Source organism: Grammomys surdaster, unplaced genomic scaffold (assembly GCF_004785775.1).
Source record: "Grammomys surdaster isolate TR1022 unplaced genomic scaffold, NIH_TR_1.0 201, whole genome shotgun sequence".
Taxonomy (NCBI): Eukaryota; Metazoa; Chordata; class Mammalia; order Rodentia; family Muridae; genus Grammomys; species Grammomys surdaster.
The window spans coordinates 7770046-7782929 of NW_021604646.1; the positions used below are offsets into that span (position 1 = coordinate 7770046).

Sequence of the window (12884 nt, forward strand, 5' to 3'; positions counted from 1 at the left end):
TCTCTCTCTCTCTCTCTCTCTCTCTCTCTCTCTCTCTCTCTCTCTCTCTGTGTGTGTGTGTGTGTGTGTGTGTGTGAAAAAGGGCTGCGCATAATCGCAGAAACTTTTAAATCTGTTTATTTTGAATGTGCATGTATGTGTATTCCATGTTCGTGTGGGCGCTCACAGAGGCCAGAAGAAAGTATTAGATCTCCTGTAACTGGAGTTACAGGCGTTTATGAGGTGCTTGACATAGGTTCTGTAAAACACGTACGGAAAAATTTAGAAGAGCAGCAAAAGCTCTTAACCTCGGCTCCCCAGCGGTACTGCAGGACTATTTTTAAAGACGGGGCACAGTAAAGGGCATGCGCAGTAGCCGTGAGTAAGCCAAGTACCTGCGCTCGTTCAGGTGCAGTTAAAGACTCTGTCGCTTACAGGTGTCAGGATGTTGGGCTGGGTGCAAAGGGTGCTGCCTCAGCCTCCAGGGACCCCTCAGAAGACTGAGCAGGCAGCAGGACCACAGCCAGAAACAGAGTCGAAACCTGAGGCAAAACCATTACCTGAGCCAGAGCCTCAGCCTGAACAAGAGCCAGAACCTGAACCAGCACCTGAAGAGGCTGTACCGGAGGTCCAGGCCCTGGTGAGGGAAGGGGATGAGGAGGGCAGGCTGGCCTTGCTGCTCAGGGACTCACCAGCTCGGGCCACCTGATCCCCACGGGTGAAAGTTGGGGAGCGGGAAATGTCACTGGCTTAGTGCACATCTGAATGAGGCCACTCAGGCCCAGAGAGTGAACAGGCTTGCTCAAGGCTGTTTCTGTGAAGGGTGAGCAGGCTTTGTGGGCCATACGGTCTCTCTTAGTTGCTCAGCCCTCACTGGATAACATGAGCACAGCTCCGCAGAATGGGTAACAAATGGGTATGCCTGTGTGCTGACAAAATTCATTTGTGGGGCTGAAGCAGCGGCGCGGAGGCTAAAAGCTTTTACTATGCAAGCACGAAGACCTGAGCTCAAATCCCTAGAACCTATGTAAAATCTGGATGCAGTCACCCAAGCATCTTTAATCCCAGCGCTTCTGTGGGGAGTTGGAAGCAAAGAGGAGAATCCCTGGAAGCTCATGGGACAGCTAGCCTGGCTAACCCATTTAAAAAGCACAGGGACCCTGTCTCAAAACAAGATGGGAGACAACGACTGACACCCCAGGTTGTCCTCTAAACATGTGCATGGTACCGTGCGACCAGCCTCTCCAAGAACAGGCACACATCAAATACAAACTTGCATTATGTACATACACACTATTTGCAAAACCAGGAAATAGGCTATAAGTAGCCTGTGACCATATTTACCAGTCTCTGATGTCTAGAGTAGAGACACTCCAGACTCTGGTCCATCATCCACTCATTACCAGTCCACATACCAGGAGATTCAGAAACAGCTGCAGAGTAGAAGTACACTTCTCTTGGTTAGTACTTGTTTCGTAGGAAGACTTTCCCAACGCAGGAAGTTTTTCTTTGGTTTTTCGAGACAGGGTTTCTCTGTATAGCCCTGGCTGTCCTGGAACTCACTCTGTAGACCAGGCTGGCCTCAAACTCAGAAATCCACCTGCCTCTGCCTCCCAAGTGCTGGGATTAAAGGCGTGCACCACCACTGCCCGGCTAGGAAGTAGAAAATTAATTGTAGATTTTTAAAAACAGTATTTTTTTAAAAGATTTATTTTAAATGTTATAAATTTGTGGGGGCTGGGGGGTGGGGAAGGGTGGTGTTCACATGGGTGCAGTGCCCACAAAGGCCAGAAGAGGGCATTAGATTCCTGGAGCAGAGTTGTGAGCTCCCTGATGGGTGCTCGGAACAGGAGTCTCCATAAGCAGTGTTCTCACTCACCGAGCCCCTTAAACAGTATTTCAGTTTCCAAGTGTCTTTGAACATCAGTGTCCCCGGGATAACAACAAGAGACAAGGTAAGGTGAGCAGGGGTTTCCAGGGGAAGCCGAGACGGCTTCAATCCTACACAAAGAATTACAGACAACTAAGGAATTCTGAGAGCAGGGGAAATCATCTTTTCCAGGGAAGAGCACACCAATTGGTTACCCAATACAAAATAACTGGCTCCGGAAACATACATACAAGTAACATTATACACACCAAGCAGGTTGTATTTTCGTATTTAGGAATATATACGTATATACACATATGTATATAACAACAATTAATGAATAAAGAGGCCATAAATTTTAAAAAGAGCAAGGAGGGGTTTATGGAAGGGTTTGGAAAGAGAAAAGGGAAGAAAGAAATGATGTAATTTTATTATCTTAAGAAAAATAAAAACCACTCAGGAGGCAGAGGCAAGTGAATCACTGAGTTCAAAACCAGCCTGTTGGGTCTCCCCCTGGAGGGGTCCTTCATTTACAGAGTAAGGTCCAGGACAGCCAGGGGTACATAGAAACCCTGTCTCTAGAAACCAATAAACAAACAAACAATTAATTAAATAATGAAAAAAGATTAGTGTTTCACTGAATATATATACTTTGGGACACAAGATAGAATTTGTAAAAAATTATTGCATTTATTTGTTGTCTATGCATACATGGAGGTCAGGGAATAACTCGTGTGGGTCATGTCCTCCTGTCAGACGGCAAGCACCTTTACCCACAGAGCCATCTCACCAACCCTTAGTTTTTGATCCAACTGTCCAATCACCATGGACCCAGTTAGCCGTTTGCAAGCTGGCACTGGTCCATGTGCCACATTTTGAGGAACATTTTTTCTAGAATGTTCCTTCAAGCATAACAAAACTTTCCAGTCTGACATCTCATCCCTTCAGGGGCCCGATGACAATTAATTTAGCAGCTCAATTAAGCAGATTTCATTTAGCTTCTAATTGACGCTAGATTCTGTGCTTAGAGCAAAAGGCATAAAGAGGACTCAACCAGGCATTGCCCCTGGAGGTTGGCAGACAAGTGTCCGTCAGCTCCTTCTGCCAGGAGGCAGGGCTAGGCAGGGAATGAACTCCAATTCTGCCCTTAGAGCTTATGGGAGCTCACAAGCAAGGGGCTGGTGGGAGAGTTTTAATTGAGGAGGTGCAGAGGTGAGGTATTTCTGGAAGAAAACCAGATGTACCTGGGCTAGTGTTGAGTGTGTTTAGGAAATGGGTATAGAATTTCTGTATGTATACATATACATATTTTGTATGCCACATGTATACTTGAGTAAATTTTAGACATCTGTATGTTTGTATATGTAACTTATGTGACTAAGCATACAAACGCATGTGTGTATATGCAAATTTATGTCTTTACACATATGCATATATATCTGTATACACATATATTCATGTATGACATTAACACATCTGTGCACATATGTGTGCATGCATTCATGTGTGTGTAGAATGTATATGTCTATACATGTGTCGGTGCATGTGGTATATTCATGATAGTATTCTGTGAGCACACATGAGTATGCATGCTCCTGTGTGTGTATTTGTATACAGGTGCATGTACATGTTTATTGTGTGCACTTGATTCTATGTGTATGTGCACATTTCTGATATGAGCTTATGTGTTTGTGCATATACTTGTCTGTTCATACATTTGCACATCTCTGTATACATACATATTTTATATGCTGCACACATACTTGTGTTAATTTTAGACATGTGTATATTTGTATATGTATATTGTATATGTATATACACATGTTTACATAATTATGCAAATGCCTGCTTATGTGACTGAGAATACACATGCATGTGTGTATATATACAAATTTATGTCTTTACACGTATGGAAATGTATGTGTATGCACATATATTCATGTGTGTGGACATTAACACATATGTGCACATGTGTGTGTATTTGTATGCAAGTGCATGTACGGTGTGCAGAAGTAGAGGAGGCAGCAGTGTAGGGGTGATATTTAGAAGAAGCCACAGCACGGGCCAGCTATCTAATTGGTGGGGCGGCTCTGCTTAGCTCCAGCTGCCATGTTCCACACTAGGGCCAGAACCCATGCACACCGCAGCTAGAAGCAGCCAGAGGCCAGGCGTGCCACAACTAGACCCACTGGACTAGAGCCAGCATAGGGGATGGCTCTGCCAATCCACCATGCTGCATCCACAAAGCTCGGCTAAACCCCAGACAGTATCTGCCATCCTTGAAGTACCCTATAGAAATGAGACTCTCAAAGCTTAATGATTATCTAAAGGATTTATATATTTAGAAATGCTCAATCAACAGGATGCCCACACAATTAGAGTTGGTACCCAATATCTAACCTTTTGATAGAAGTTGCTACCCAGGACAGCTTTCGACCCATCTGTGGTTCTCCTTGGCTGCTCCCTCTCTCCTCCCCTTCCTCTCTTCCTCCCCTCCCCTTCCTTCTTTTCTCACCTCCCATTCCTCTCTTCTTCCCCAGCTCCACCTCCTCTTCTACTGCCTAATCACCGAGCTCCACTGTGAATACAATGTAGCAGAATAAATATCCTGCTACACAAGAGGGATACCGAGATGCAAATAGCAGAGGCAGGGAGGAAAGTCTAGGTATCAGGAGGAAGAAGCCAGATGGAGCAGCACCTCTGGCCCTTGTTCTCCAGTCTGGCCTATGACTCCTCCCTCTTCTCCGGCCATTGAAGTGGAACAGCTCCTTGGGGGATATGAGACTGGGAGGTGAGGCCCCAGCCCAGGTACAGGGCCCCTGTAGTTCGAGGAAGGAAGGGCCGTGGTGGAGTGTGAGGCCAGCAGGACTTTGGAGATGATCCTGAAATGAGTCAGTCAACTTTGGAGCTACAGGTCCCTAGATAGACTCAGAGTGGCTGTCCTTTCTGTACCAGGCCACCAAGGCTTACAGGTCCCATTTGAACCCACAGCCACCACAGGAGCCAATGGAAGGAGAGGGTGAGGTGGAGGCTGGCCCTAGCCTTCAAGGTGAGTGCTGGGACCCAGGCTGGCTGGGCAAGGGGGCTGGGGTCTCTCAGAGCCTGGCAGCAGCTCACTTCACAGATGATCAAATGTAGGCTCAGAGAAGTTTGGAGCTAGCTTCTGAGCTGAGTTGAGCTGAAAAACTCCCCTTCTAACTCCTTGGTACCCTTCATCAATCCAGCTTCAGACTTGATCTCCCTAGCAAGGGAGAGATGGGCTTCTCCTGGGTCCACATCTGATATCTGGGAAATTCTTTTTCCTTTTTTTCTTTTTTTTAAACCAGAGACCCAGGAAGTGGACCCTCCTCAGTCTACCTCCCAGCCCCAGGCTGCTGTTGCCAAGGTGAACAGGTACCATATCACCCTCTCCATCTCTCAACTGCCCCTGCAGGGAGCCACTAGCATGGAGAGGACAGCTGGGAGTCAGGTCTGTGGCCACTCGAAGAGGCCCAGAGCTTCATGCGGGAGTGTTCTGAGCACAATGGGATGGTTACCAAGAGAGGGCAGGCCACAGTAATGTGCGGGTTCCAGAACGGCTTCAGTACTGGGACACACTAATTAGTGCTGGGGTGGCTGAAGCCGCTGACTTCCCAGTGAAGCCAGTGGTCCTGACATTAGCCATTTTACTCCATAGAGTTTATCCAGCCAAGCAGACCTTGGGCTGGGGCCAATGAAAGACAGGGACTTAGGATCCTCATGTAAACTGATGAGCCTCTGCCTCCAGAGATATCCGAAGGCAGTGGTTCTCAACCTTGCTAATCCTACGACCCTTTAATACAGCTCCTCTTGTTTCGGTGATCCTCAACCGTTAAGATTATTTTTGTTGTTGCTTATGAACCATAATATAAATATCTGTATTTGCCAATGGTCTTAGGGCAACTCCTGGCTCATTTGACCCCCCGTGGAGTTGAGACCCACAGATTGAAAACCACTGCTCTGAGGGCATCCTTTTGGAGTGCCAGTCATGCAAAGGCTGTTAGGGACAAGTTAATTGGGGTGGCTGTGCTGTATGAAGCAACTGGAGGGCAGGTTCCAAAGGTCTCTCTGGCATCCTTGAGTATAAACTGAAGGGTACCCTGGGTCTTTTTGGAGAGGGAGTGAGGTTTTAGAGTCTCATCATGGGGAGACAGTGGCTTGATTCATGTCAAGTCCTTCAAGACTATGGACTGCCACTCTGACAGGGTGAGAGTTGAGAGTGGACTCATATCCCTATCCCTTGGCAGGCCCAGCTCCTGGATGTTGAGCTGGTTCTGGAAGGGTATGGAGAAGGTTGTGCCACAGCCTGTCTGCAACAGCAGTGGGGGCCAGAACCTGACTGCCGGAGAGGGAGGCCCAGATCAGGTACAAGGGCAGGGTGACCTGAGGGTGAGGGGAGAGTCAGCAGGGGATTGTGGGGCTGGAGCGGCTGCTCCTGGGACTCCCTGTAATGTCTGTCTGTCTGTCTGTCTGTCTGTCTGTCTGTCTGTCTGTCTCAGCAGGGTGGAGCACAGATCCCGGAGCCCTGTGGCACTGGGAACCCAGGTAAGAGGAAAAGGCAGGATGGCTTTTTGGGGGTGGGAGCTTCTAAGGGGCTACTACTGGGATGGGCCCAGCAGTGGGGAGAATTTCTGTGGTCCATGAGTGTGGCTCATCCACGGCCTTGGGGGGCTAGGTCTGAGTGGTCTCCGTGTTGCTCGAGGCTAACCCAAGAGTTCTAGACAGAAGCTTGCGCCCTCTCTCTTTCCTGCCCTCTTCCTCTCTCTTCTCCCTTACCTTCATCTCCTTTGCTTTCTCCTCTTTCCCTTCCTCTCTGTTCCCTTTTTCTTTTTCCTTCCTTCCCTCCTCTTTCTCCAGTGACTTCCTGGATATTTTTCAAGCTGTTAATTAGTTTTTAAACTGATACATAAAAACACAACATGGCATGTTTTAATGGCTACCGGTGGTGGTTCATTACCTAGTGCTTTTGTAACCAGGTTAAACCTACCTGTTTCCTCAGACATCTCTCATTCCTTCCTGGTGAAAACCTCCAGTCTTTTCTCTAGCTTGTGAGATATGCAGTGTTCAGTCACTCTCTGTCTGTATCCACCCTCTGTGCAGCCAGAACTTCTGACAATCTCTCTCTTTTTTTGGGGGGGGGGAGGTTAGACAAGATTTTTCTGTATAGCCCAGGCTGTCCTGGAACTCACTCTGTAGACCAGGCTGGCCTCGAACTTAGAAATCCGCCTGCCTCTGCCTCCCAAGCGCTGGGATTAAAGGCGTACGCCACCACTGCCCGGCGACAATCTCTAAGTGCAGTTTTGTACCCAGTGAGCAACCTTTCCTCATCCTGCTTCCCTGTCCTTTATTTCCTGACTCTGTAGGGTCTGCAGATGGCTCAGATAAAGCTTCCAGGACTCAAGACACTGAGTAAGTCCTTGTCAGCAAGGGTCACTGTTTTCTGTAGCAGGCCAAGCAAGCAGTGTGCACAGAACTGAGAGCAGGGTCTATCACTACCTCCCGAGTGACCTGAAGCATGTCTCTTCCCTCTTTTCTGCCTCAGTTTTCTTATCTGTAGCATGGGGTAGTATTCCAGGCTACACGTGCTCTCCTATACTTTCTGGAGATTCTGCAGGGCCACCTCTGAGAAGGAAAGCAAGCATAGATAAGCTCTGTGCAGACAGACTTCTGGGAGTGTGGGGTTTATGTGGCATCTGGAAGCAGGGCTTGGCCCACCATGAGGTATATGTGAACTTGGTGGTCTCAGCCTCTCAGCCTATGACCTTTCGAAAGAAGCTGCCTTCTCAGTCAGTGAGGATGTCAGGCCAGATGGGGACAATGACATTGAGGAGCCTGCTCGGGGAGGGGGCCTGCCCAGGCTCTTCCACCTCTACCTGGTGCAACTGCAGAGCCTTCCGTGTTTTAAGAAAAGCCAAGAGCCAATCTAGACACAGGTGAACATACCTGTAACCCTATAATGCCAGAACTGGGGAAGTTGAGGCAGGGGAATCATAAACTTGAACCACTTGGGACTACATAGCTAGACTCTGTCTTACAGGCAAAATAAAACAAAACAAAAAAAATAAAGCCCATGGCTTTACATGAAGTGCTTAGTAAGTACCTATTCCGATTATTCCGTTTTGAGGTTGCCATGTCCCCAATGTCAGCCTGAAGAACCATTTTGTGATTTCTGCAAGGAACCCAGACTCATGCCTTCCACCCAACCACCTCCCTCCATTCATCCCCCCACTCACTCATTCCTTAGACTCTTGGCTCCTTCCCCAGGCGTAGAAGGCTGGCCAGGCCTAGACTCTAGTGGGCAGTCAAGGTAGCTCTTATTTCAGGCCATCTATTTGCTGATCACTGACCCTTCCACAGACACAGCCTGTGGCTACTCAGGTGGCTTGAGCAGAATCTGGAGAAAGTACTGCCTCAGCCCCCTAGGCCTTCCCAGGTAAGTGATGAGTTGGAGGTGGGTAGCTGACCAAGGGAAGAGTTGGGGCCCAGGGAGCTGCCCACTCCTGTAGGCCATGACCAATCCCCAGCATCCACTGGAAAGTAGATATTCTCATTGGAATGTCCTTCATGGGTGGAGTGACTGACTAGGACCTGGGGACATTTGGGAGCAAGATGGAGCCACTGATTACTTATTGATTACTTAGTGACAGGACAAAATTCCCAACAAAAGATGTTTAAAGAGTTTATATTAACTCATAGTTTAAAGTGGGTACTGTCCATCATGGCGGGGAACCATGGCAACAGGTCACATTGCATCTGCAGACAGAAGTGAATGATGGTGGGTCTATCTCTGTCTGTTTGTCTCTCTCTCTTAAGCCTTTTTGTTGGGTCTGGGACATCAACATATGGGATACTGACACCCATATTCAGAGTGGCCTTTTTTCTTCATCTAAACCTCTTTGGAAACCCCCAGAGGAACTGCCCAGAGGGTGTGTCTCCTAGGTGATTCTGAATCATGTTAACAAAGGAAATTAACCATTATAGACCTACCCACCACTAGCACCATGCATATGTGTATTTACACATGCATACTGGTGATAACACATGGGGCCAGGGCACAGCTGACCAAGGTGGGTATGTGCAGGCTGGCTTTGACCATGACCCGTCTCTCTGTCATCCAGGCCTGGAAAGTTGAACCTGAGAGCGCTGTCTTGGATCCAGGTACAGAGAAGGAACTGGGAGGGGCTTCCTAAGTGGTCACAAGAGAGGGTAGGCCCTTCAGGGGAAACCTGAGACGTGTGTGTGTGTGTGTGTGTGTGTGTGTGTGTGTGTGTGTGTGTGTGTATGAACGTGCATGCGCGTACACATGTGTGCACTCTCAGCCAGGCAAGGTGGAGAGTTCAGGTCTTGCTAAGACATCAGAAACCCCTTCTTAGTCAAATCTGGGACTCCCGAGGCATGAGTTAGCTAGACTTCACAAGGTTGGGTCTGTCTGTTTCCCTCCCTAGGCTGTTTGCTGTTAGGGTGGTCTCCAAGGGCTCTTCACCCAGCCATGCCAATTCTCCAAATCTGGCCCTTTATATCCATGAGGGGGTTGGCTGAAGCCCAGCTATGGGGTCTTTAGTTTGTCTCTCTTACCACTCAGATCCTCCAGGAACCCCTATGGAGCCGGAGCCCACAGAGAACCCCTCCCAGCCTAATCCTGGACCCCTGGAACCTGAGGAGGAGCCACCTGCAGAGCCCCAACCTGGCTTCCAAGCCTCATCCCTGCCACCACCTGGGGACCCTGTCAGGTGAGCCCCCTAAAAGCTGCACCTCCTACAAGGATCAGGCTCAATGCTTTGCTCTAACCCTGTACTAATTTGCTAAATTAGAATGTTAAAAACATTCACTTGGGTGATGACTCTCCAGGCAAACCTCATCAGCATCTTCCTCCAGCCACCAGGCTGGGAGTGTGTGTTTCCTTTAAACATGTGCCAAGTGTCCACCTGTAATCTCAGGAAGCCCAGGCAGCAAGAGGATCATAAGTTCAAGCCCAGCTTGGACTCGATAGCCGGATCTTGTGTCTCAAAACAAGAATACACACACACCCTGTATCAAAACCAAATTGCATGTATCCTTTTACATTCTTTTTTAATAAAATAAAGTCCCTCAGGGTCTGGAGAGGTGGCTCTGTGGTTGAAGTGCTGGCTACCCAAGCTCACCCCATGATCCAAGAATTGGGATCCCAGCACCTCTGTAAAAGTGGACATAGACCTGTACAGGCCTGTGAGCCCAGCACTGAGGCAGGAAGTGGAGACAGGAGGATTGCTTTTGCTGCTACCTTAGCTGAAAAAAAAAAAAAACTTGAGCTCTAGGTTTAGGCAGAAAACCTGTCTCAGGTTTATGGAGAGACCCTGCCTCAGGCTTAGAGAGAGACCTTCTGGTTTAGGGACTGTGTCTTGGGTTTAGGGAAAGCCTCTGCCTCAAAGGAACAAAGCAGAGAATGATGGGGGGCGGTGCCTGCGTCCCTTCTCTGGTCTCTGTAGGACAGCACAGACATACACACCTATTCATGTGCATAACAGACACACACACACACACACACACACACACACACACACTTTTTAAAGAAGTCCCTCAGAGGTGTTTTTTTTTTAAATACCAATTCAACTTTATTCATCCAATCACTGCAAAGAGCTACATAGGGCTTCATTTATTTAACCACAGAGGAGCACTTAAAAGCATTTCACATGTTTCCTGTAATCAGAAACCTTGTGCAAACCGGGCAGTGGTGGTGCATGCCTTTAATCCCAGCACTTGGGAGGCAGAGACAGGCAGATTTCTGAGTTCAAGGCCAGCCTGGGCTACAGAGTGAGTTCCAGGACAGCCAGAGATACACAGAGAAACCCTGTCTCAAAAAAAAAGAAAGAAAGGAAAGAAAGAAAGAAAGAAAGAAAGAAAGAAAGGAAGAAAAGAAAGAAAGAAAGGAAGGAAGGAAGGAAGGAAGGAAGGAAGAAAGAAAGAAAGAAAGAAAGGAAGGAAGGAAGAAGGAAGAAGGAAAGAGAACCTTGTGCACGCCCTATCTGCTAACCAGGAGTAAATAAGTAGGGTTGTTGAACCAGAGGCCACATCTACTTTAAAATCTGGCTGGGTGCTGCCCAGTGCTCACACCCTAGGGGCTGTGAGAGATTGGGAACACATATCTGAAGTAGATGGAGCTGAGCTGCTACCTGCTAGGGCTGCCCGGAAAGGATGGGGAGGGCGGACAGGGGCCTTCAGGGTTAGAGCTCTGGAGTTGGCGTCCGACACAACCTGCCTCTTGGCAGGCTTGTTATCTGTGCCAATTCCCTACCCCAATTCTTCTTGCCTGGATTCAGCTCATCTCCCCACTACAGGCTGATCGAGTGGCTCCTACACAGGCTGGAGATGGCCCTGCCACAGCCTGTGCTCCATGGGAAGGCTGCAGAGCAGGTGAGTGGCAGCCAGGTAGAAGAGGCCCTGGCGGGGTGTTGCTGAGGGAAGGGTTTCGGATGCTCAGATAAGGGTTGGATGGTTGGCCTGAGTCCCTGATTGTGGGGACATAGCAGGAAGGGAGCCATCAGTGGCAACTCAGCCTTGAAGCCTGCCTGCATACACACATTTGCTCAGGCACTGTAGACACCAGTACTGATCTACCAGTCAGGAACTTACAGTCTAGAAACTTCCACAGGGGTAGAGGAGCTCAGAGATAGAGCCTCCTAGAGCATCAAAGAAGTCTTGCTAGTGGAAGTGACCCAGAAGAATGCACAAGGATTCAGAGCCCAGGAGTATTCTAGGAAGAAGTGCTGTTCCCAGGGAGCTCTTAGGCTCCATGAGTGTTCCTGACAGCTTAGGGCCCAAAGATGGGTGGTAGGAAAACAGGGTCATGATCCACCTCTTCCTTTTCTTTACCAAGATCCTAGGGGCCTGATTCTCCTTTCTGGGGGGATTATTCATATCTCCATAGAAGCATCTAGAATTGGGAAGTGGGAAGCCTACTCTTAGGCAGGGCTGTGTGATATTGGCCCTGGTCCTTGAAGAACCTTACTTTATCCCCCAGAGAAGCAGATGAACAAATCTGCCACCACCCAGCCTTGGGAAAAAAACAGGAGAGTGGTCTGAAAGTTAAGATGTCTTGTCCAAAGAGGTGGGCCTGGAGTGGTCCCAGGCCTCTGGGCCGCAGCACCTCTGAGCAGGAACCTTGCTGTGGCTCTTTCAGTACCTCACCTTGTCTAATAGAGCCGAGGACTCTACTCTTCCCTCACTGGCTCTCCAAGAAGGGTCCAAGAGGTCTTCCCTCACTGGCTCTAGGCCCAGCAGAGGTTTTTTGTCTCTGTTTCATGGGGAGTGCACCAAGAGCCAGACATCCTGGTCCACTCCCAGTGCTCCCCATCCCCTCTCCTCCTCGCTGGCTCAGTGCTGAGGCAGGCAGAGCAGAAGGTACTGGAAGCCAGGCTTCTGCTTCATACCCTTCATCATGCTGTCTCTGAAGGTGTGGAGAGTGCTGGCTTCAGAGAGTTCCAAACATAAAAGGGACTGGAGAGGAAGATGCATCCTGAAGATGCCTCGGTGGCAGAGGACCCTGGGTACGGCAGCAGCAGAGGAAGCAGGCAGAGTAGGGAGAAAACTTCCACGTGTTGGAAGTAGAGGATGGTCGTTTCACAGAGCAAGCAAAAGAGAGGTGGTTCAGCCTGAGCAAAAGCTGAGAGCAAGCTGTGGCCCTGGAGGGAGAAGGGGTCAGAGCAGCCGGTAGCCTCTGGAGAAAAGGCAGGAGAAGGGAGCTGAGGCAGTGGGTCTTCTGCAGGTTCTGGTGGGAAAAGGATATATGTATGCTAGGGATAGGAGGGAGGCCATGAGGCGGCCATGGCAGGTCTCATCTTTTCTCCCCATGTAGGAGCTTGACTGCCCTGGGACCTGTGATGTACAGACCAGTAAGTACCCTGCTTCCGAGTCCCACGTTCATTTCAGGGAGGGTCACTTGATATATTTAGGTCTGGGTTTGAGGTACAGCTAGGGTCTCCTGCTCAGCATCTCTGGATAGCAGGAATGGAGCTGGTGGCTAGAGTGTTTCCTCTGTCAG

The 12884-nt window shown here is 48.9% G+C and overlaps 1 protein-coding gene across 2 annotated transcripts in view; it reads left to right on the top strand.

The window, feature by feature from the left end:
* The first annotated feature begins 424 nt into the window (after nt 1–424).
* Nucleotides 425–12884, top strand: part of Cngb1 (cyclic nucleotide gated channel beta 1) — a 59859-nt gene continuing 47399 nt past the window's right edge. For both annotated transcript variants that reach the window (XM_028770452.1, XM_028770453.1), the window contains exons 1-11: nt 425–619; nt 4841–4898; nt 5176–5242; nt 6115–6232; nt 6370–6412; nt 7231–7276; nt 8225–8300; nt 8986–9025; nt 9450–9597; nt 11182–11257; nt 12699–12735. In XM_028770452.1, coding sequence (XP_028626285.1) covers nt 425–619; nt 4841–4898; nt 5176–5242; nt 6115–6232; nt 6370–6412; nt 7231–7276; nt 8225–8300; nt 8986–9025; nt 9450–9597; nt 11182–11257; nt 12699–12735 — 904 coding nt within the window. The remainder of the gene's footprint in view (nt 620–4840; nt 4899–5175; nt 5243–6114; nt 6233–6369; nt 6413–7230; nt 7277–8224; nt 8301–8985; nt 9026–9449; nt 9598–11181; nt 11258–12698; nt 12736–12884) is intronic.